Raw genomic sequence first — 24,968 nt, 5'->3', positions numbered from 1 at the left:
CAACTTGAGAAAATACCCACTCATTTTTAAAAATGTCATTTTTTTTCTGATAGACCCAGTGAATGAGCCTTCATATTCATCCGAGTGAGGAGGAAAGGGAAAGAAGCAGGGAGTGAGGCCCAATGCATGCTCACACGTCCGGGGCCTTGCCTCTGTGGGGATTATTTATGGCCAGGTGTTAGTGGGACATTTAGTGGGATCCTGACCTACCACCCCTCCCGCCCTGTCCTGACCACAGGCACTCCTGCTTCCCTTGACATCCTCACCACCTTTGGTCCCAGAGGACCATCAGACCAATTAAATGAGACTGTGGTTGGGAACAGTGAATCCAGGCCTAAGGCAAGGAGTAAAGCCCTTTGCCATGCCCCCAGACAGCCACCACTTCCAAGTGAAGTGACATAGTGATAAATTGACATTGGAGTTAGCAAGTTGGCTGGGAAATTGTGAGAGTGTCGGAGGGGAGGAGTTCCAAGTGCTAAGGTGCACGTGTGCGGCTGCTACAGGTTCAGAACTGCTGTGACTGGAATGCAGCTGACATGGGAGAGGGGAGGCTGGTGGGCCTTGCTGGCCCATTTAAACAGCTTCAGCTTCATTCTTAAAGCAACAGGTGTTCAAGCAGGAGAGTGAGGTGGCCAGATGTGTATGTTGAAGTCTTGGAGCAGCCTGTAAAGTGGCCCCTGCTGTCATACCCATGGCACTTTATGAAGGACGGCAGGAGTCCAGGTCCTGAGGGTCCTGGGATTCAGGACCAGAAACTCTTATGTTCCTATCAATCCACTCCAGCCCCAAGAAGGCCTCAATTAGCAAGAAAGTTTCAGCTGAGCTCTGAATTCAGACCACCTGGTTAAAATCTTGGCTTCACTCATTGACTGTGACTTTGGGCCAGTTACTTTTACTTCTCTGCACCTGCTCTCTTGCCTCTAAGATGTGCATTTTGAATTATTGTGGGCTATCATTAGATAACGTTTCTCAGGGGCCCCACACATAGCAGATGTTCACTATATGTTAATCTCCTTCCCTATTAGCTACTGTGTCCCTGAAAACCCTTATTCCCAATCCATATTCTCACCTGAGTCCCCCAGAGGCACTTCCTCCAGGGCAGATCCAGGTAAGTGAACATTATTCTCCCTGCAGCTGCTCGGCTGCTTGGCTTCCATGCCCTGACACTTCGGAATGGCTGGCACACACATACATGGATCTGGCAGCCCTTTGGCTGCATAACCCCTGGGCAGAGGTCTTACTCTACTCACTGCTCCACTGACCTCCGGCTCTTGGCTCCTGGACTGCACAGAGCAGAAGTTGAGGCAACTGCTCAGAGGGCACAAGAAACTGTCAGATGAGAATTTGACACCCACCTTCAGCATCCCATCCACTTTCTGATTGCTGACTCAGGCAATGCTGGGGAGCTGAAATCAAGGGGAGACTGACACCCACAGGACTATGGCCCTGGGCAGATCACTCCCCTCTGTGGACCTGTTTTCATCTGTAAAACGCTCAGAGGTTGACTGCTGTGACCATTAGGGACTTTTCCACCTGAACATTCCTGAGTTCTCTAATGGATAAGAAAAGATCCCCATTCTGCTCTCCATGAAAAACAACTAAAAGTTCAAGCAAATCAAGACCCCTCTACCCCTTCCAAGATACCTCCAGGCTGAGAGAGGTGTCTGCAATAAGGCAGCCCTCCAGGTGGCAGTTGGGTCAGGTCCCCAGGCCTGCCAGACCCTTGTTCCTGGCACTACTCAGATTCAAGAATGGCCCTAGAGGGGAAGCGACTATGGTCTGCACAGGGGCTGAGAGTTCTGACATGGCCAGACCAAGAGTTGTCAATATGGTATGACTCACACAGAAGTTTCAGTGTCGGTGAACCCCCTAGAGGATATGCTCTTCTAAGGGTGAGGTCTGCAGGTGCCCTGCCCATTCTGAGGCCTGCCTTCCTCCCCAGCCCTGGCAGAAGCTGCTGAGTGGATGTAGAGGGCAACTTGTTCCTTAGGGCCTGGCTTTTCCCAGTGTGAGGATAACCAGACCTTGGCTAGGCCCTTGAGACCGGAGGGGCCAGTACTCAGGCTTTCCCCAGTCCAGCCACAGCTAGCCTGGTTGCAGGCCCAGAACCAAACTGCAACACTGCCTGAGACAATGAAAACCCAAATCCATGCTTCATGTCAAAAATCAGCTTTTTATTATTGAGGGCCAGGGCCCAGGGAGGGAAGGGTGTTGAGCTAAAGCAGCGTTACTCTCTTTCCAGGAAATGTTGCGAGCTGCAGTGGAAGCTCGAGATGTTGCATTTTTTTTTTTCAACTCAAGCATGTGTTTTTCAAAAATATCATCCTTCCCCACCCCCACCCCTCCACTAATTTTAGAATCAGACCAAGCCAAGCTATTGTCCTCTGTTTCAGTTAGGAAAATACTATATTTATTCAAGATGCAGAAGTGGGTCTCTGCAAACCTCTTTCAGGAAAACAAATCTGTTTAAGACTATACAGAAACCATGATACAAAATTTATTTCATGCTGGAATCGCTTTGCATAACATTGGGCATGCAGTTGTTTACTCTGAAGTACTAAATTGCATACAAGGCCAGGTTGTGCCTTAATAAAGGTGGAGGAGGGCCATCCCTCCCGTGGTCCCGATCTTTCAGTGCTCTAAAGTAATACTTGGAAAATCCACACAGTGTTGAATATTTACTATGAACAATTTGTAATGAAAGTTGGTCACGCTGGATCTACACACCAAGGAGATGATAGAATCAACCTAGACTAGCCGCTGTCAGGGGTCTTGGGGAGACGTCCGCTGGGTCACAAGCAGGCCAGACAGAGCGGGAGGAAGGCGGCAGTGCGGGTTTCCACAGTTCTACTTGGAGCCAAGTTCTCAGTTTCCGCGGGAGACATGAACCATGAAGGTGAGGTCAATGTGACCGATGGCTGACCGGCTGCCCTTTCTGGAACCTTTCCTTTCGAGCTTGTGTACAAAAAGGGAAGCAATCCATCCCCATCCCACGCCTCCCCCCTCCCTCCGAAACGTATGTTTTCTACCAAACGCCATTACAGTTTGGCTTCAACAATGTGTGTAAAAGTAAAGAGCTTTGAAAGAAAATAGAGGACTTCTGCTTTTCTCTTTCCGTTGTTGCTGTGGTTGAAGGTAATCATTACAGCTGCGGGGGCTGGTGGGTTTGGTTTGCTGGGTTTTCTGTTTAACTTCATGCAAGTCATGCTACAGAACCCCTCCACCCGCTCCCCAAGTAAAATAAAACTTCAAAAATGAAAAGAAGGAAAAGAAATCCTCTACGGTCAGTTACCATTTGGCCGTAGAAAAGCTACGTCCGTCCTAGTACAATGCCTGGGCCACTCGGACTCGTCCGGCAAACCTGCATGGCGTGAATTTACTCTGTCCGAGGGTGAGGAGGGGCTGCAGGTCCACCCAGATGCTTAATAGCCACCAGTGTCCTCGGCCAAGCCGCCTGGTCAAGTCACTCTCACAGCCTCTGTCGGCATATACTTAGCAATGACAGGGCTTTCTTTGCAAAGATCTGTATGTAAAGAATACAATTAACACTTGAGCTTCTCTTCTTGGCTTTCCCATCCCGCTTGGTACTTAGCTTTTAAGGAAGGAGGAGGAAAGACAGAACAGCCACATGCAGAGGCAGGCAGATTCTTCTCCAGCTGGCTTGGTTTTCCCATGCAGTGAGCCAGCCCAGCACGCCTCTTTCTCTCCCTCCTAGGGGACGGGTTGGGTCCCTAACTCTCCTACTCTGCACATGGCTTATGGCCTGAAATTATCCTGAGAAAAGCAAGTCCTTCGTGGCTGTCATGACTCCATGGGAGCAGGGCCAAGTGGATGTGGGTGGGGACACTTCACCCCTGGTGCCCCCCAAGACTCTGGCACCCATGCCTCTGTGGGGTTGGGAGTGGGCAGGCAGTGAACAGTGGTTGCTGCCGAGCTCCCTGGCCACTACAGGGAGATGGGGCTTCTTCTGTCCCATGCTCTCTGGGCTTCTGGAAACACAGTAAAGAGACTCTCCTGTCTGTTCTTTTAGGCCACACAGATTGAGCCAACATTCAAGATGGAGGAGACAGGCAGCCCATGAGACTACCAGGCAGAGCACAGCCATCGGCAATGTTCTACCTGCCTTCCTCCTCACTCCCCTGGGCTGCTGCTGCTCCTGGCATTCTAGAGCCTCCACCTAGGAAGAAGCCAGCTGCAGAGGGGAGCATCAGGCCTGTCATGGAAGGGACCAAGGATGGGGCCAGCCCCCAGGCTGGCAGCCCTCCACCATGCAGCACCATGCAGGGAGCGGTATGTCGCACTGGGGTCCCAGGGACCTCCAGGCAGGGCAAAGAAGCAGGGGCCAGCCTGGATCAGGTGGGCACACTAAGCACCAGTGACCAGAGGACCGTCCCTGTCTCAGTGTAGGCTGCCTCTCTTCTTCTGGGTTTGCCCTGTAGTTTGAATTCTGTTTTCTTCTTGTATGTTGTTGAACCACTTCAAGTACTAAAGCAGCTGTAAATGGCCACAGGCTATACCAGCTGTTGCTCTAATAAAATCAACTATCCCTCTGGCCCAACCTGCTCACCCCAGTCAGCATGCATGCTGTGTGAGCATGTGAGGTGCTCCCAGACATGCACGAGCTGCCCAGCCAGTCCACTTTGCCGAGGATGGTTTCCTGCACCTTCCAGGCCCAGGCCAGTGCCTGGAGCTAGGGTGCTCTGAGCCCCCACCTCAAGCCTCTCCCCAGCCCATGCTCAAGCTCTAGAAAGGCCTTTTCCCCTAGGAATCAGCCTAAGTAAGGGTCTGTTGCAAGAAGACCTTGAAGAGGCCACCATGGGGCTCAGCCTCAAGAGGGTGCTGACCACACCTGGGGTGGTAGATGGCTGGGAATGGAAGGGGCTGCACAGAGTCCTGTTTAATCACCTTCTCTTGGCAAGTTCTCTATCCTGTGACTAGCAATATTCTGACTGGCACACCCCTTACCTCTGCAAGGACACTGGCCTCACCCCCAGGCCCTGAGCTGCTTCTCTCTTTATGCCTCCCCTCTCACTGGCCTGGGGATTCTCTTCAAGGAATGCCTCTTCCAGAACATGGATCTTGGCTGGCCAAGCCCACAGGGTCCTGGCCAGGCCAGGCCCATGCTGTTGCCCCCCTCCAATGGGAAGGGGAGATCACTTTGCCTTCTGGGTCTAACTTGCCATCTGCTAGAGCAGCCTGGGAGAGTCAGGGCTCCTCCTAAATCCCTGGATACCCCCCTGCCTTAGGGCCACAGCCCATAGTTGGTCAGCCTGTCCCCAAGCCCCTCCTTACTACTCCTTAGCTCAATACCAACCCACAGCTGCCAGGACATCAGGTGCGCTCTGCCAGCCTGACATTCTTCTAGGGAGAAAGGGACTCAGACCTCCAGGGGCCAACCCTGGGGACTCCTTGCCCTCCTTGCCCCCCTTCAGTGTGCCTGCCTGCCCCTCAGTGCCCCTTGCCCACCACCCCACCCACCCATCTGCAGGAGCGCGAGGCAGGCCCGGCCGATGCAGAGTGCCCCAGCCTCCTCTACATACCCTTTCTCATTCCTCCACCAGGTGGGCACGCGTACTCCCCGGTTGATAAGAGGAAGCAGGGTCCGTATCTCTCGCGGGTGCCCGAGCGAGTAAAGGGCAGGCCCTCATCAGGAGTGAGGGCCTGGTCTATGTGGGGGCAGTCTTCGTTCGCCAGCGCGGCCTTCGCCACCTCCCCATTCAGTTTGGAATCTTCAAACATATAAGCAGAAGCTATTGAGACACTGAAAACTGTTTAGTGGCGGGGGGAACAGGCCAGAGGGGGGCATTGGCAAAGGGCAGCCCATCCCTGAGGACAGAAAAGGGCCACGGGGAGGCAGGAAGCTGGGAGTCCCCAGCTCATTCAGGCAGCCTATGGACTGCCCACAGAGCTGGGAAGAAGGGCTCCTTGGGTTTGCTCAAAGTTTGCAAAAAGATGAGTTGGTGATGGACCCAGTAAGCGTGGTATTGGGGCCAGCCTGGGGCCCAAGGTGGGGCCGATGAGACAGGATGAAGTGGATGCAGTCATGGGTAGGGGACCAGACACAGAGCTCAGGGAGAAGACAGACAGACATGCAGAAACACTCCAGTCCAGAGAGGTGGCCTTTTGGACCCTCTGCTGCTGACCAGAGCCTGGCTGCTGCCCATCCACATCCAGCCGGCGCTTCTCTAGCCCCATCCAGACCCCACGGATCAACTCCACTCTATTCCCCATTTGGACCCCATCTGATCACTCACTTCCCAGTGTCCCCTGCACATACCCTGTCTGATCACTCAGCCTGTCTCCACACACCCCCACCCCGTATGGATCCAATCTGGCTGCTGAGTATGCCCCACCCCCAGTGCAGACTAGGCCTGCTCACACAGGCTCCTCTGTCCCATACACAACCAGTTCAACCACTCGGTCTGCTCCGTGCCCCACGGAGTCAGTCTGCTCTGATGCCCACACAGCTCAGTCCAGGATCCACCATCCCGCTCTGTCCGAGCAGGCCTGGTCAGCTTGCGCGGGCACCACAGGGATGTATGCATGAGGCAGTGACAGCGGGCCATGACTTGGGAGGGGGCTCCTGCTCCTCGGTCTCCTCTCGGCAGCGTCCAGCAAAGCAGAGCAAATGGATGTGTAAAGACAACAGCGGCGGATGGACTCAGGTGGGGAAAGACAAACCTCGGCTTCTGCGGTAGCCCGAGAAGGAACTTGGGAGGAGGTTTGGGGGCACATTTGGTGGGAGGCAAAGAGTGGCCACAGCAAGGAGCTCTCTCTCTCCCGAGTCAGGAGCAGAGGCGTGGAAGCCTCAGGAGCTGGGAGAGGTAGTTCTGTCCAACCTCGGCCCCCCACCATCACCCTTGGGGACTGAGCCTGCCCCATGCTCTCTGCCCTCAAGCAGACTGTTCCTGGCCAGGGTGGAGCCAACTCATTCCCCACGGCAGGCACCATGGCCTCCTCAAAGACTTCCACCTAGGGGAGATGGACACCCACGTGGGCATGACCACACGAGGGGAGGCTCTGAAAGGCTAAAGAGGGGAAAAAAGCTGGAGACAATCTCCCCACAATATCACTCTCTTCCGTGACCCTGTTCACATCATGTAACTACACGCAGAAGTGATCCCTCTCCGTGTGCACACTCAGCGTGCCAGCGGGCGGGATCACAGCCCGTGTACACATCATGTCACTACAAAGAGGCAGTCAGTCAAAAGAGAAATGGACCAATCAGGTTTATTCATAAAGCAAATCCAAGAAAAAAAATCCCATCATAATTTTGGAACTTAAAAAAGTCTGTCGTACAAGATGGCAAGGCATTTCACGTACAGTGCGTTTCTTGACAAATCCCAGGGGCTTCACTCCTCAATTTACTCTGTACCAGAAAGGCCAGTTACCAAGGTAACTCAGACACCACGTGACTGGGGCCTCAGGGGTCTGAGAGCTGCCTAGGACTTGGGGCATGTCTGCAGGCACACACGTATGCACACAGACAAGCCCCCTTCCTGCCTCCCGTGCTGGCTGGCCCCGTCCTCCCTCCTAAGGGTCTCTGGGCTGAGGTAGGAGGGTGATTGAAGAGAGGGGTGGAAGGCAGAAGGGAGGAAGAAGTGGATGAGGGTGTGGAAGCTGGGGCCTGTAGAACCCTGCACAAATTTCCCTCAAGGGGACAACAGCGAGTCGTACCAGGCAGCACCTCCACCCAAGAGGGGAGCCAGGACTTGCTGTCCCTCTGTTGGCCGCCATCTGTCTACATCCCGCAGCTCCTGCCCAGAGGTGGTCAGAGGCGATGGCAGAGCCTGAGGCCACTCCACCAGCACCATGCTCCTGGGGCATCTAGCTCCCATGGCCTTTATAGGGCCCTAAGTAGGGGCTGGTTTTCCCTGCAGGGGCTGGGGACAGAGGCCAGCCATCAGAGATCCCTGGGTGGATGTGAGCTGGGCCCCTCTCCTTCCCTGGAGGGACTCCCAAGACACCCCTGGGGCCTGCTGCTTCTCTCAGCTGTGACCTTTGAGGAAGGGCTGACTGGGTGGGAATGTGTAGGGCTTGTTCTGTGGAGAAGCCAGCCTTCCTGGGCTGTTTATCTGTGGTTTGGGGTGCTCTCAGAAACTGGGAGCATCCTCCCTTCCCAACTCCAGAGGGCAACTGAAAGAGAAACCAAGGTGGGGCCAACTCTCTAAACCTGGGGAACCTGTGAAAATGGCCAGAGGTGCCAGCTCGCCCAAGAGTCTCCAGCCTCCTGCTCCCACCCTGGGTGAAGGGGCCACCAGAAGCCTGGGTTCTCACCTGCTCCCCGGAAGTCTGGCAGCCCTGCCCCTCCTGACCCAACACCCCTTGGCCCCCACTAGACCCAGAGGCCTGTGATGATGAAATGGCAGCATGGGCAGCGCCTCACAGAGATGGCTTCCAGGCTTTGAAATGGACTGAGAGATGAGCATCCGCAACAAGTTCATTTTTTTTTAAACTTTAGAGCAAGGAGAACCTGGTGTCCAGGCCCTCAGCTGGCAGGCCTACCCTACTCTCCAAGTGCCAAAGTACTTACTGTTTGCACCAGCAGCAAGCGCCCAGGGTGCACGCACAGGGCTGGGCATGTCCCTGGGTTTAGCCCCCAGGGGTCTGCCCAGTGGGGTGTGGGGTGAAGGGGGCACTCGGGGAAGAAGTCCCAGGCTAACTGGGGACAGTGTGTGAGAGACACGAGCAGGGTACAATCACAAAAACCGGCACAAGTCATGCAACAAAAGGAGGAGAGAAAGAGAGACATGATTAGTGAAGAGAGAGAAAGAGAGAATATGAACAACAAAAACCACCAAGGCCTGGCTCTCCGAGTCAGTTTTCCCAGTACTTCCCCTTAGCTCCCCCGGGGCCCATGTGGACCCCACACAAGGCCCCAGCTGCCCACCCTGGCCCTGTCTGTATCTGAGCAGAAACTCAGTCAGCCCATGGGAAGGGGCCCTGCCCACACCCTGCCTGGTTACCTCTGCCCCAGTCCCATCACCCTCCCTGCTCCATGGGCTAGCACCACTCCCAGCACCCACTTCAGCCCAGCAGGGGCAAAGTGCAGGGGCCAGGGCCAGGAACAATTTGGATTCAGCTGCTCAGAGAACATCCCCTCAAAAAATGATGATGCAGAGGCTGCCATGGCAGCTCTCAGGGAGCCAGGTGGGGTGTTCCCTAGGACCTACCTGCTGCCCTACAAGCCCATGGGCAAGAAGGGTGTCTGGCCACCACCCCTTCCCCGCGCCAGCCACTGCTCACCTATGGTGGGACCCACAGCCCCAGATGCTACACCACAGAGAACCAACCCACATTCCAGGAGCAGAGATGGACAAGACACAGGTGAATGGACATGGCAGCACAGAGGGAGAACTCCCAGCTGCCCAAGCAGATGGGGGAGGGAGCCCCTTCTCCTGGGCCATCAGCCCCAGGGAATCCATGACTGGCATTCCCCCATGAAGCCCCACAATCCACCCACCCTCAGGACAACTCCCTCAAACACTGAGGCCATGCCAGCCATGGTACAGAGGAGACCAGATCATTCCTCACAGACACACAGACCTGAGGCTTCAGGTGAGCCCTAGTAGTGGAGGTGAGGGGAAGGCGCTGCTGGCTCGGGGGCCTGGCCAGCGTGCTGCACTTGGCCCCAGCCCAGGATCTAAAAGTGAAATTGGAAAACCCCAGGTTTTGTTGAGGCCTCCTGACTGTCCTTGTGGGAAGAGTGAGGCTGGCAGGACCTTAGGGGCTGCATCTCTCAGTCCCTGCAGGGTCCCGTCTCCACTCTTCCTCACTTCCGGTCCCCCCACCCCCACTCACAAACTCACCCTCAACCCCACACCCACCTAGGTGTATAGCTGCAAGCAGAAAAGGAGGTGAATGGGAGGGGACTTGGGGATATCTCCTAAGGATCACACACCCTCTTCGTGACAGATAATCAGGGCCTCATGCACCAGCTTTTGGAGGGAGGCGTGTTCTGAATAGGGATGAGGCTCAGAGGGGATCAGAGCCCAGGTGGACAGGCCTGGGCATCAGGACAGCACCACTGGGGGGAGTGAATATTTGGGGAGGGAGCGGGGGAGTTGAGGGAGAAAGGCAGAAGGGCTCAGGCAATCCAGAGGGCCAGCTTGTATGGGGGTGCCCAAATACCTCCTCAGCCACAGAGACTGCTCAAGCCAGAGCTCTCTGAGTCCCTGAGACCTGGGGCCAGGGTGAGGAGGCTCCCAGGAGCAGGGCTGCCGTCAGGGAGGGGCCCAGGGGCTCTAACAGGCACGCAGGGGTTTTACGAGTCTGCTGCAGCGTGGGAAGAGGGTTGTGTTCCTGGGACTAGCTGGTGTGCCTGTCAGAACACACACATCTGTTCTGTGTGCGTGTGTGTGTGGCCACATATGCACCCTCAGCACATGTGGGCATTGTCTAGGAGTACAGAAGTAAGTATCTGTTCCTCACTAGAGAAAAGAAGGGAATCCCTGATAGGCTGGCCTGGGGCACCCATGCTTGGCGCACCAATCCTGAAATAGCTAGTGTTGGGGGAGATGTGACCGGAGGACCAAGTAGTGCCCTGGTGATGTCCACAGGCTGAGCTGTTTCTGCTGGGACCTGGAGTGGAGCCAGCCGAGACCTTCCTCAGAGCTCCAGGAACTTTCCTCACAGGGATGGTGGTGGCTGCTGAGGTCAAACATCTAGCTGATCTAAAGCAGAGAGGTGGGCCAGGAGCTTTCTACTGGCCTGTGCCTGACTCAATGAGCAGGAGCCATACCTTGGCCCAGGAGCCCAATTGCACCTCAGGACCCCTTCCAGCCTCTGAGAGCCCTGCACAATCCCTGGTCCAGCCCAGAACACTAACTGCATTCTTCTCTGATGCCTACTGGAATCCTAGGAGGTAGGGAGGGGTATGGGGCCAGCCCAAGGGCTGGAAAGCCCTCACTGGCAGAAAAGAGGGCCCTGGGGGTACTGCTCTGGGTAGCACAGCTATGGGATAAAGTGAGATAAGGAGCAGGATGGGGTGGTACATCAGCAGAGAAGAAAGAACCAATGATCCGCTGGGGGAAGCCATTCAAACCAGAGGGCACTTGCTCATCTAGAGCTGAGCTGTCTGCAGCCCCCTGCCGGATCTGGGCCTGGGACATCCTTCATCCTCCGTGCTACCTGTCACTCACCCAGTCTCCCTCCCCTGGCACTCCTCAGCTCAGCATTGTCACTCTTCTCTGGGTCATTCATTCCCTTGAAATCCCTGTGTCCACAGAATAAATCGATGGTATTCCATGGGTAGAGGTAGACTATGGGCTTTATATCTTCAGACCAGAGCCCCATGATCAACTTTATGTGCTATGTGCAGGTTCTCATAAAACTGAGAAAGTCCCATAACAAACCACTAGCCATGGAATATTAGAATATATCCCACGGTAACTAGTATTGTTTCGTGGCCCCCCTCCCCCCTCCCCCCACTGAACTCTTGGGAAAGTGGCTGTACACTGGTTAGGATGTCACGTATTGCTGCCGCAGTCCCTACCGCCAGAAATGGGGAGAAGCCTCGGTGTGAGGCTGTTGCTGGTCTGTAGAGCTTTCGTCTAAGCTGCCTGGGGTGGTGGCCCTCTCTAGTCCTTCGCTCACCAGCCACTTTCATCAGAAGGCCACCAGAAACTCCCACTTGACCATCAACCCAAACGAACAACGCGAAAACTAGAGTCACTCCAACAGGTTCCTAAAGATAAACGCTAAACTCTAGAGTGGTGGTAGAAGATGAGTTGGTTCGGCATGCTATGGGGTAAGTAAGCTTGGTACGGAGGGCTAGAGGCATCTCCTAGGATGCGCCTGGAGCTAGGCAGTTGGAATCAGAGCAGGAGTTCTACTCAGCCACGGAGACAGGCTCTGTCGGGGGTGAGAATCCTTGCTATTGCCTTTGCAGGGACCCTCCTGCCAGATCCCATGCACCATTTGTGCTGTCTGCACAGCTTGAAGGGAGCTGCATAAAGACCAAATCAGAAGCCATCTGGCATTTCTGAATTACACTCACCCCTGCCTTGCCTCAATATGGGCCAGTGGCCTGAGTCAGAGACACGCTCAACTCCTGCCCACCAAGCAGCAGCCCCCTGGGCTCCTGCTAAGAGAGTCCTCAGCAACCTTGTGGGCTGTGTCATCTCTTCAGAACCTCACAAGATCATGGCATCAACCTCCTTACCCAAGACCACCAGTGAGGTTCCCCCAGCAGGCTCTTGCCTTGTGAACCTGGCTGCCCAGCATCTCCCTGGGCCCCCAGGCTCCACATCTTGAGACTGAGTGCGGGGCCCGGGGTCACCCATGGGACTAAAGAAGCAGTCTGACTGAATCTGGAATCATCACTACAGGGGGCAGAGGTTAAAGGTCAGATCGACATGCCTCTAAGAGGTTTCCTACCTGCTCTGTTAATTTCTAAAATTTCTTCCTGGGCCAGCGGGCATGTGTCACTCTGAGTACTGTGGTGTGGAGAGTTTACGACAGATTTACAATAATTGGGAGATCCCAGCTGCGGTGGCCGTGGAATATGCTTCTTTTTTTTCTTTGGTAGTTTCTGCTTAGCCATGGCTAAGGAGTAATACATCCCAAAATTGTTCACGATAACAGGCACGGGCATGGCGATGGTCAGCACGCCTGCCAGTGCACACAGTGCTCCCACCAACATGCCAGACCACGTCTGCGGGTACATGTCTCCGTAGCCCAGCGTCGTCATGGTGACCACGGCCCACCAGAAGCCAATGGGGATGTTCTTAAAGTGGGTGTGCTCACTGGCGCTGGGGTCATTGGGCTGTGCCCCTATCCTCTCGGCATAGTAGATCATGGTGGCGAAGATGAGGACGCCCAGGGCCAGGAAGATGATGAGCAGTAAGAACTCGTTGGTGCTGGCCCGCAGGGTGTGGCCCAGGACCCGCAGGCCCACAAAATGGCGGGTCAGCTTGAAGATGCGCAGGATGCGCACGAAGCGGACGACGCGCAAGAAGCCCAGCACGTCCTTGGCAGCTTTGGAGGACAGGCCGCTCAGGCCCACCTCTAGGTAGAAGGGGAGGATGGCCACAAAGTCAATGATGTTGAGGGAGTTCTTGATGAACTCTACCTTGTTGGGGCAGAAGACGACGCGCATGAGGAACTCGAAGGTGAACCAGACCACGCAGACGCCCTCAATGTAGGTGAGGAAGGCCTCTGTCTCTGCTTCCCGGTAATAGCGCACTTGCGTGCCATTCCGAACATTCTCGATCTCTGTCTTGTTCACAATGGGGTTGAAGCGCTCGTGAGTCTCCAGACAGAAGGTGGTAATGGAGACCAGAATGAAGAAGAGGGAGGCAAAGGCCACATACTGTGAAGGAGAAACACACCGTGTCAGAGGGGAGGCTCTCCCTCCCAGAGCAAAGGAACCGGGCAGAGGTGCCTTTGTGTCGGGTCCAGTCAGAGGCCAGGCCAGAAGACGCCTGCACAACGGCCCCTCCAACATGGGCCAAGCGGACAGGCCACCTCTTCCTCCTCAGCACCAGGTGAGGAGGCTTGGGGAGCTTACAGCTTGCGGCAGAGATTGCTTTGTTTTCACAAACGCCTTTCCTTTCTTCCTAGAGGCACAGCTAGACTACATTTCCCAGCCTCCTTAGGGGTGAGGTGGGGTCCTTTGAGACAAGGCCAGTGAACAGTGCACAAAAGTAGTATGCCTGATGTGCACCTGCCTCTAAAACCTTCCTACTCAATCTTCCGTGTTCTCGTCCCCCAACTGTCAGTCAAATGCTGAAGCCCCAGGAGCCAGAGGGGCCACCAGAAGGAAGCAGCCTGGGTCTTTGAAAAAAAAAAAAAAAAAGACATCTGCTAAATACCTGAATGGGAAATAAACTACTGCTGTGTTAAGCCATTGTGACTTGGGGGTCATGTGTTAAAGCATTTAGCCCACCCTAACCAAAGGGACCTGCCTTGCTGAGACTGACATTGGTGAAACAATGAGGGGGCAGCGCTGTTGGAATCAGGGCCCTCAAAGGCCGCATCTCCCATCTTTCTTCCTTCCTACTCCAGCCTAATTGCTCTCCTTTTCATGGATCTGTACCTCATTCATATGGTCTCCTTCAGGTTCCATCCTATCTAGAATTGCAAAAGATAAATAACTGCCTCAGAGCCTTTGATGACTTTTTTTTACCCCTTCTCTCTATCCTCCTGGGTACTCACACCACCAACTTGGAAGTAAGTTCCCCATCCTTGAGGTATTAAAATAGAGGCTAAATGGTCATTTGTCCGAAATACTGTGTTCCAGGTCCAGGCATCAGGAGAACTGGACCAGAGGGTCTCAAAGGCACCATAAACTGTCTGCTTCTTCCCTGCTACCTGCCAGCCCCAGGGCAAGGGTATGGATGGGAGGGAGGAAGCAGCTCTGGGCACTGGAGCTTTCCAAACACATGTGAGTGTCTACCCCTCTCAGCCCCCACCAGCAAGAGGGAAATGGCCGGGACAACCCAGCCTCGCCAGAAACACCTGCTCTAGCCCTGAGCTCCCTGGAGACCCCTTGGCTTGGGGGTCCCATATGATGACCCACTGGCCTTCCCCAGCGCCCTGCAGACACAGGTACCCGAGGAAAGAGAATCAAACAGCTGTGTGAGTTTCAAATCCTCAGACTGAAATCCAGGCAAGATCTCCTCTTACAGCCTTCAGTTGGGTCCCCCTGGAACCCTAACACTGTCCCAGGCAGAGGAAGCCTGGCCACTGAGTTCCCCTCCCGGGGCCCAGATGGTCATTCTTGCCTGCGTGTCCTTGCTGCTCCCTTCCCATCTTGGCCCCCTTCTTGGAGCCTGTCCATCACAGACAGTGGTTGCAGCAAGGCCATCCCTGTGAGGGCAGCTCAGTCTAGAATGGGTGCACCTTCATTCTCCAGAGCTGCTTTCACAGATAACTTCAAGGTGTGCCAAGGTTCCCCACCCCCTGGATCTGCAGCAAGAGGCAGCCAGGCTGCTTCTAGCAATTTCTGTAGTTTTGCATTGATGATGCATTTCCCCACCTGGTGGTGGTGGTGGGGCAACACTGGAGTTCCAGAATAGCCCTGTCCACGTTGACCATGTCCATGGGACCTGCCACCCAACATGGCCAAGATCTAGAAACCAAGAATTATGTGGACCTTTGAAGCCACATCCTGGGTTGGGGGAAGGGGAGAGGAAAGGGAAGGGGACAAAGTCAGCATTTTAGAATGTCAGAGTAAGAGCAGCCTTCAGAGATTATGTGGTCTAAGACACTACATGCTGCAGATGGGAAGCCTGAGGACTAGAAACAGAAAGAGATCGGCCAAGCCTTCACTGCAGTAGGCAAATAATCCTGTTAGTTTTGGAGCACTGTGCAATTTTCAGAAATTTTATCCTAGACTATACCAAGTGTGATCTTGATGTACCCTTCCTCCCCCTATCCCTCTTTTCTCTCAGCCATTCATCACCCGCCCATCCTTCCTTCCTTCTTCTCTTTCTCCCTCCCTTCCATCCACCCATCCTTCCTACTCTCCTCTCTTCCTTTCTCCCTCCCTTTCATCCACAAATCCATTCACCCTTCTTCCCTCCCTCCCTCCCTCCCTCCCTCTTTTCCATCCACCAAGCATTCATTCATTCTTCCCTTCCTCCTTCTTCTTCTTGTTTCTTCTCCTTTTTCCTTCTCCATCTCTCTCCTTACCACCCTTTTTCCCTTCATCCCTTCCTTCCACCTGCCCATCCATCCATCCATCCATCCATCCATCCATCCATCCATCCATCTACCCATCCATCCATCCGTCCATCCATCCATCCATCCATCCATCCACCCATCCATCCATCCATCCATTCATCCATCCATCCATCTATCCATTCCTAACCAGGCACTGGCTTATGCCCAGCATACAGTGGAGTAAGGCCCAGCCCAGCCCTCAGGAGTTCCCTGTGCAGTTGAGGGTAAAGGACACACAGAGAGACAAGTACAGTGCAGTGGACTGAAGAGGTGAGCCCCTCAGCCCCGTAGGAGGGCTTTGGACAGGCTGGGGCAGGGTAGGGATTTAAGCAGGTCTTCCAACTCCAGAAGCAGCTCAGTAGGGGTCCAGGTAGTGCTGGCCTGGGTCACTGCAGAGTAGCCCAGGGAAAGCCGAGTGGAAGCACCCGAAGAGCCACCACCTCTGACACAGCTCTTTTCATCACTAGAATTGCCAAAGCTCTTTGAGCTGAAAACATTACCTGGAATGCCGGGCCTGTGTCCCCAGATTTCCTCTGGAGGGCCCCATCTTAGAGCTTGGCATTCATAGCCCAGAATACATGGCTCTCGCCCCTCCCCTGGCCTTTGTGCGAGAGGAGAGGAACACGTACACTGCGTGTCTGAGGGATGCCAAGAGGCGGGGCCCACTGAACCCCTGGGCTGCTGATCTGGCCCATGGCAAAGGCAGGAGGCCTCTCCTCTCCTCCCTGCCTCACCAGCCATGGTACCCTCTCCTAGATCACCCCACACCTATCCTACTCTGTCCCCTCTGCCCATATGTGACTCGCTCTCAGCAGGGCCGCTGGCATCAAAGCTAGCAGGTTTTAGGCTCCAGTCTTGGTCACCAGTCCAGCCTCCACACAGCTGCCAGTGGGAGTGACCCACTGGAATCCCGGCCTTCTGCCCGTGCCCCCTGACCATGCTGCCACAGAGGAGAGCCCTGACTCTTCAGTCTGGTGGGTGAGGTTCCCTGTGCCCTGGCCACATTGACTTTCCAGGGTCCTCTCTCTACATGCACCCAACATCCTTGCCACATGGAACTCTGCCACTTCTGACCCGCTATCTCCATGTCTTTGCACCGCCCGTTCCTTCCACTGGAGAGTATCCCTGCTGATCTCTGGACAAACCCATTCATTCTCCAGTGCCCCACTAACTAACCCTTCTCCTGGGACACCTTCTCCGTAAGGCTCCTCTTGGAAGCTGAGGCCCTTAGAAGGCAGCAAAGTAAGGGACACCCCGGCCCCCTGAGGAGTCTCTAAATTCACCCCCAGGGAGGCAATGAGCCTGTCTCCAATTGTGGCTCATTAGTGCTTGGGGAGGCTCTTGGGAACAGCCCAGACAGGGCACTAATGTGCCAGGAGCTTCTCACTCCCATGTGCCCCCTAGGCCTTCAGAGCTCTCATCCCATTTGCTTCTCTCACAGGATAGGTCCTGATGGGAAAACTGAGGCTCTGGAAGAAGTCAGATTTTATAAAACTGGGGTAGAAAAACAATTCTTATTCTCAGTGGTCAATGCACATCCTATTTAGACTCTTTCCTCTCTGGGTCCCAGTGCCTGAGGAGTAGGGCTGGGCAGTGGGCAGCAGCAGCCAGGCCTACGGCCAGACCCTAGGACTTCTTCTCCAGGGGGAGCCAGGGGGAGGTGGAAGCCAGGCCTCCCACCCAGCCTAGGCTCCCCGGGTGCCTGCCTTCCCAGTCTCTGCTGCTGGTAGGCCTGGTCTTTTGTCACAGGCAGAGCCCAGCAACATGTGGGGCAGTGGGTCCTTAGTAGGGCTCTGGAGGAAGGTGCCCATGGCTTGCTCAGACTGCTACATTCCCCTAAGCCTGGAGAGCTGCCGATCAGCTGCTGCAAGAGCTCCCGTCCAGCTGAGTCCCCGGCTCCCTCCTAACCATCCTCAGGGAAGATATGCACAGGAAGGACAGGAGGAAGCTACCAAAGCTAAGGACCTACTCTGCGCCTTTGATCCTTACATTAAGTTGGAGAGACAACTGCTCGCAGTCCATTGCACCAAAAAGGAAACTGAGGCACAGAGAGGTTCATGGACTAAACCAAGGATTTAAAGCTAGTGATGAAGCTGAGGCTTGGACCCAAGCTTATCTAGCTCCAGAACCTAAGGTCTTTCCACCACCAGAGTTACCAACAATCATGGGGCTAAAAACACAGCCCTGTGCACTGGGTAGCGGGCCCGATGGGGTCTGGATGGCTCCATCCTGGAGCGTGGCACCCACAGCTCAGACTCCACAAGGTCAGCTTATGCCTGTCCCTAGTGAGGGAGAGAGCCGGGGAGCCCGGATCCACAGGCTGGGGCCCTGCCCCACCTGAACTAGTGCCCAAGGCAACAGCAGCCCCAGAGGCAGAAATGCCGCCCCCACCTTTCTCCAGGAATCAATGCTTATAGCAGCTGTGGATGGCTTAGCCTTTGTCCCCACCTGGCCCACATCCTCCCAAACCCAGAAAGGGAAGCTGAGCCATGACCTTAACTTGTACAAGGAGCTCAGCCAGAGGAGGGGTAAGAGCGTGGGGGTGGGGAGTGCCTGGGATTAGCGGACCCTTGGCAGGGAAGGAACTTGGGAGCTGCCTCTGCAGCAACCCTGGGCTGTCACAGGCAGGGGCTACACCTCATGTAAGCCATCTGCCTCCCAATCCCCAGTCACCCACAGACCACACACACACACAACTACCCAGAGTACACGTCTCACCCATTACCTACTCACCTATACAGTGCACACGGCCATACAAACCACCGCATGGTGTTCCAACCACGTGTACATAAAAAACACAGGGGCCCATGGATCATGCTGAAACATATCACCACACACCAGGCATGAACGCCCAGGCACTATACCGCAAGGCGCACCTCCCCACAGTGCACACCCGGCACTCAGAGCACACAGATGACGTGGTGGTGGTCACCCCACAGTGTAGCCACGTGAAGAGGCAGGCCCAGGCACTGCCGCCCAGCTGGCCCCTCTGCCCACCTCACCGCTGCTCGCTGGGACTGCCTTAGTGTCTGCCCCTCCCACAGGCAGGCAGCCGCAGCGCCCCTTGCCTCTGCCTCCTCAGCCTTCCCTGATGCCTTCAGCCCACCTCTCTGCTCAGGTGGTGCCCAGCTCCCAGACTTCTGGTCCCTAGACCTGCCCAGCATCCACTGGCTTCCCGGTTTCCTGCCACCCACCAGACCTGGGCTCCTGTCCCCAGCCCACCCCAGCAGCAGTTGCGCCCCTGGCACCAGGCCCCAGGCCAGCTGTGAGGCCAGTCCCTCCTGGGCTGCTAGTCTGATGGGTGGTAGGAGGGCACAAAGGGGGATTTGCCTGGAGCCTCGGGGTGACTGTCATGCAGCCTGGCCACCGCAGAGGCCACCCTATGAAATTTCAAGGGAAGGCAGGCAAGATTGCTTGATAAGGCAGCACAAACCCAAGCTGGTGGTCCTGGCTTATTCCCTGCGGAACAAAATCACAAACCGCGAGATACCCACCAATTGTGTTCTAGAAAGTGGTAGCCATGGCAATAGAGTGAGGCATCCTATTTCTATGGTAACCAGGGTGGTGAGGCTGTTGGCTGTAAAGTCAGACAAACCTACTAACGATCTGTTGACTTAAGATGTCACCAAGTTATTTTTATCATAACCCCACCCCCTAAACCATAAATCAGCAAGGCAATTTACTATCTATTAAAATGACCAGTATGTGCTATGACTTTCATTTATAAATTATTTATGCCACAGTAATCTTTAGAAATTGTGCTTGCCTTTCAGAATTGCTCAGGGGTTTGCCACAGGGATCTGTGTTCCTGCAGTTTGACATTCCAGAAACAAGTTGATGGTTGCAGGACAGTGCAGGGACCAACATTCTGGTCTAGCTGCTCACTTGCTGTGTGACTTTGGCAAGTCACTGCCCCTCTCTGGGCCTCAGTTTCCTCACTGGTCTAGAGAGAGTTGGACTTGGTCCCTTCTGAGGGTTCTGAGACCAAGCAAGGCTGTAGGCCATGGGGCTGTTCACTGGAGTCCTGGCTGGCATCCCGGCCCTGAGCCCCCGGAGGCTTGAGGTCAGTTTTTCTGCCTAATTAAACCTGCCCGGTGGGGGTGTGCAGCATTTGAGTTAATTCGTGCAGAGTCAGTGATGCAGAGCAGGCAGGATGGCCAACTGGCCTAAATAAATGTCAGTTGAGTTGAGTTTGGAAATTGAATTAGACTTGTCTGGATTTCCTTGGGCTGGGCATACACACTGCATGCTGGGCTGGCCAAGGGCTATGAGGGGGAGGCAAAGGGGAGGGGGGCTTTTGGGATCCAACCCTTTTTTGGCCCATTTATAAATGCCTCAAGAGGCCTGGCCAGGTCCTAAGCATGTCTGGGCAGCTGGGTCCCCTCCCCTGGTCTTCCTCACTCATCCCCGCTCTTGGTGCCCAGCTCAGGGAGCAGTGGGTGGGAGGGGCTCCCCACGATGCTACATGGAGGGTGCGAGGGCAGTGTCTGTGTGCAGAGGACACAGACATGTGGGTGCTCGTCTGGGAAAGTCTGTGTGTCGGGGAGAGTGCTGGGGAGGGGGAGAGACAGTGTGTGAATGTGGAGTAGATGTGTACATGGTGAAGATGTGTCACCTGTTTATGTGACCTGACTCCTGATGTGTGCAAAATGCTTGTAATGGTCGCTGTCTGTAGTGTATGTGGTTCATATAGCTGATGGAAATGTGTGTGTGCATGGGCACAAGCACGTATGGGCCATCTCCTGGAGGAATCAGGGTCTGGCTGGCACTCTGGACCTGTGTTTTCTGAGTTGAGACCGAGCCCAGAGCCATGACCCTTTTCCATGCCAGAGATGGTCACCCACACACAAGCCTGGGGGTGCCCCGGGACCATCTGTGACTGAGAGGAAGAGAACAGACAGGGTGGGAATGGGGAAAAGGTCACTGAGTGAGCCCAGGGAAGGCCCAGAGCAGAATTCACTTGTTCCCCTGCACTGACCCTCTCAGTTCCAGGATCCAGCCTGGGAAGTGGGGGAACCATGGCCAGAAAGGGCAGTGCCCAGGCCTCAGGGAGCGCAGACTCCCACAGAGACTACCCACTTCACTGAATTCATCCTCGTGACCCTAGACCTAGGTCATATCCAGAAGGGGCTGCCCCAATGGCTAGACTGGCAGCTTTTGAGGTGGCAGAGGGTCCCCATGTTGCTTTCATCCCAAGATGTACATTTTTTCACATTTTGGAAATGAAAATATGTCATAAAATGTACACCTTAAAACAGTATTTCTTCCCATGTCCACAATATGCTGTTATTTACCTCACAGCATACCTCAAATCAGTGGTATCTTGGATTTGCGGAAACATGGTCATTAGAAACCCAGAACCTCAAGACAATGCAGGCCCTCCGAGGTTTTTGGTCCAAAAGCCACCACTGGGGCAGGAACAGGGAAATGGAGGCACAGCGGGGGAAGGCAGCTGTCCAAGGTCACAGACCGTGCAGGGTGCAGCAGCGGTGAGAACCAGGTTCCCCTGGAACACCAGCCCCAGGCTCTAGCACTGGGCTTTCACCATCGTGGCCACGAAGCCTTTGCTTAAAATGTCGTCCCAGGCCTCTCTGCACAAGTTCTGCCTGCCTTCCAGATCCCAGGTCCAGAGCAGCTTAAGTCCTTGTCAAAGCAGCTGCAGCAGAAACGGCAGGACCCTGGAGTCAGACTAAGCTGAGTTTAGGGCCTGGGCTGGCTGACAGCCTTGGACAAGCCAGGGCCCCCTTCTGAGCCTTCATTTCTGGAAAAGGATGGGACAGGATGACATTTCCTGCCTCTCAGGTGGCTGTGATCGCGAAATGAAGTAATACACAGAAGTAGGAAGAAGGTGTTCAAAGACGTCGCTTCAGCCCTCACACAAACCTCCCACCTCTGACACTTGGTGTGGCCTCCCAACCGGACCTCTCCCATCACAACAGAGTACTTAGGATCAGAGCATCTCAGATGTAGAAAAGCTGAGAATCATATAGTCATGGAACAGGAACTGTGGAGCTGGGAGGCACCTGGGGACCGAGGTGGATGCACCCCCATGCGCAAAACAGCACGGTGGTCCTGCAGAGACCTGTCTGCATGGCCTGAGTGAGGCTGAGTCCAGACTCCTGCAAGGGCCAGCCCTGGTCCTGGAGGACAGGGGAGGGTGTTTCCTGAGGGATTGACCCTGAGAGATCCAGGAGGGTGGGCTCTCTGTACTGAGCAACAAGGAGAACCTGCTGGTTGGAAGGGTGGAAGCGAAGGCAGGAAGAAGCCCTGTCTGGAGGAGTTTGCTGGGTACGAAGGAGGCAGGAGCAGGCAGGGGCCTGGGTGAAGGACAGGACGGCAGCAGAGTATGCTGGGAGAGAGTGACTGAGGGGAGGTACAAATGCGAGCCCTTGGCCCTGCAGCCAGGTTCACCAGTTGTGTGTGAGACCAGAAATTTACCTTTAATTCATCCCTTGGTGGCTCTGATATTGTCGTCCCCATCCTGGCACTTGGGATCCGTGAGGCCAGATGAGACCCAAGTGCCACTCAGCTCTGATGCATAATGTACCTCATCAGCATGAGACCACATTAGGGGCTGGGAAGCAGAGAGCATGGACTTGGCTTCAGAGACCTGAGTTCGAATCCTGCCTCTGCCACCAGCTGTATGACTGCAGGTAAGTAACCTCTTGGAGACTCAATCCCATCATTCTTGAAATGGGGACAATAATAATAACAACAACACACTCCAGTAAGTAAGATGTTTTTGGGGAGCCTGGAGTAAAAGGACTTTCCCAGATCCAGACAGGAATTCTGGACTGCCAGTTCCCTTGCACACTGGCATTCCATAAGTTGGGCCACCACTTCCCTCCACAAAAATCTAAACACAGCATTTTAATGTTTTTAAATCCCCAGATTATGGTGGAAGGGGATTGCAAGGAGTAGCAATAGGTAAAGGCAGAAACTAGTTTAATTTGAGTTTCTTTCCCCTAATTTTTTCTGCTCCTGCTACCATTTGCCTACCAACAACAGACCAGGGGCAGATGACAGCCTTGTGAGAGCCAGTGGCATGGCCCTCAGGGCCTGTTTGCCAGCGCCCAGCCCTGGGCTAGGCTGTGTCCATAACCCAGCACTGCAGCCTCCAGCTGCTGAGGGACACACGCCTCTGGGTAATGGTGACTTCACGTGCCCACTTCCACAGGGCTTTCCACATGAGCCCCCACCTTGGGGCTGGGAGGAGATGAGGCTTGGTGGAGAAGGACACCCAAGGCCACATGAGGAGTGGGGTGTGAGGTTTCCGTCCTGATTGGTGACAAGATGGAGGCTAACAATGGCAGCTTCCTGATCTTGCGGCAGCCCTGCCTCCTGTGCTCTCTACATGTCGTCTGTTGTAAACCTCGTGTCAGCCCAGTGAGGCAAGTTATACTGTTATCACTGCTTTTCAGACCAGGAGTCCGAGGTTTAAAGAGGTGAAGAGTCTTGCCTAAGGTCTCAGAGGTCCTTGGGCACCATTGGCCCCACCCTGCTTTGAAGCCCTGTGCTTCAGGCCTCCCCCAGGCCCCTCTGAACATCCAGGCAGGATGTTCACTGCGCAAGTCAGCCTAGCTGTGCCCTGTGAACCAGACCTGGTTGCTTCAACTTCGATTTGACCTTAGTCAACCACAGGGAGGTACAGTAGGACCAGGTGTCTTATGGGGTTGGGGCTGTGCTGCCCCAGAGTGCCTCTACAGTCCTAGCGGCCAGGAAGGCTGGAGTGGGGGCATCCCGTCAGGAGCCAACGTCCCATCCGCTCCTATGCCTGAGACATCAGACTTACTAGCACCCTCTCCCATTAACATCTTTCACTCAGAGAAATACCAGTATTTCACACAGGAAATTCTCCTAGTTCAGGATTCAGGACTGTGCCTAACTTGTGTTTCTTGGTGCATGTCTCTGTCTTGTGGTCAGTAAATGATGAGTTATATACCTCTTCATATTTCCTTTTTTGCTCTGACTGCCAGGGAGCTCAGCTAACTTTGGTGCTCAATTCTGGACTAATCTTTCACCTGGATTTGGGGTATCACTATTTCTTCTCTTCATGTACTACTCTTAGTGTTTATTTTCTTCATTTCTAAGGATTCTGTTATAGGTGTGTCTCTAACCTATTTGTGCCACAGATTGGAATAGGAAATATGTGACCGAGACTCCCAGAACAGGAAGTGAGTAGGAAGGCATCCTGTACAGGAGAACAGGCCTCCTGGGGGGCAGACCAATAACCCCTCTGCAGTAACCCTGAGGCAGAGCCTTTGCTGGTAACCACCAGGGACAGGGAGCTCCTGAGCTCATTTTGTCTTTGGACAGCTCTAGAGGCAAGCATTTCTTGTTTAAGTCAACCTCCCTCCCACTGTCTCCCAGCAATCCCAGGTCTGCCCTCTGGGGCCCCGGGAACACACCTCCTCCTCTCCCCCATGAGAGCCCTGTCTGCACCTGCACGCGCCTCAGGACCACCTCTGAGCCATCCCTCCTGCAGGCCAGGCTCCCTAGCTCCCACCCACACTCTCTTGCCTGGGCCAGCTCCCCTGAGCTGTTCAGAGTCCGATTTTTGTTAAGCACGCATTGTGCATGGCTAAATGGATCACACGCTTTACGTTTTTTCAGTCTTTACAGACATCTCAGTGGCAGGAGTATTTAGCTTTGTTGAATCTCACTGTCCTCTGCTGAAAAGTAACAATGACTACCCTTACAAATATGATCTCTTTTATCTGTAAAAACCTCTCTGAGGGAGGTACCATTACCTCCATTTTGCAGATAAGAAAACTGAGGTTCAGAGTGGCTAAGACATGTGCAGAAAAACCAAAACCCACATAGCACTGAAATAATGAGCAGAATTTGAACAGGTCTTTCTAAATCTAAAACCACTATGCTCCAGGGCTTCCATTTATAAATCTCTTTCACATTCATCCAGGAAGTTCTAGAGGCAGGCATTCGTCTTTCCATTATGATGACATTGGGCACAGATGTTTACACTTTGCACGTATCTTCACATTTTGAATCTCATATGAAAAGCAAACACACACACACACACACACACACACCAGCCGGGCTGTCAGCAGAAGAGTCTTGATTGCCCCATTTGGCAGATGAGAAAACTGAAACTCCAAGCTCCATGGTGTGTCCACTAGGAATCCACTGGGGAGTTTCCCTACTTGTGTTTTCGTATTGAGCCAGGGGTCCTGACTCCCAACAGGGTATGCATGTGTATTTATATACACGTGTGTAGGGGGAGGGGAGTAAAAAGATGGCCCTAAGAGGGACAGCTGAGAGAGGACCATGGCCACGGCCAAGGC

The 24,968-nt window shown here is 54.3% G+C and overlaps 1 protein-coding gene across 1 annotated transcript in view; it reads right to left on the bottom strand.

Moving 5' to 3' along the window:
* Positions 1 to 2,153: 2,153 nt before the first annotated feature.
* The window catches only part of KCNC1 (potassium voltage-gated channel subfamily C member 1), a 42,915-nt gene continuing 20,100 nt past the window's right edge, over positions 2,154 to 24,968 (bottom strand). Inside the window, exons 2-4 of the mRNA XM_036888138.2 lie at positions 12,379 to 13,312; positions 5,541 to 5,729; positions 2,154 to 3,523 (exon numbers count right to left, since the gene is read on the bottom strand). Coding sequence (XP_036744033.1) covers positions 3,459 to 3,523; positions 5,541 to 5,729; positions 12,379 to 13,312 — 1,188 coding nt within the window. The 3' untranslated portion in view covers positions 2,154 to 3,458. The remainder of the gene's footprint in view (positions 3,524 to 5,540; positions 5,730 to 12,378; positions 13,313 to 24,968) is intronic.

Source organism: Manis pentadactyla, chromosome 9, assembly GCF_030020395.1.
Source record: "Manis pentadactyla isolate mManPen7 chromosome 9, mManPen7.hap1, whole genome shotgun sequence".
Taxonomy (NCBI): domain Eukaryota; kingdom Metazoa; phylum Chordata; class Mammalia; order Pholidota; family Manidae; genus Manis; species Manis pentadactyla.
Note: the sequence above shows the minus strand (reverse complement) of the source record. Positions and strands in the feature narration are given on the sequence as shown.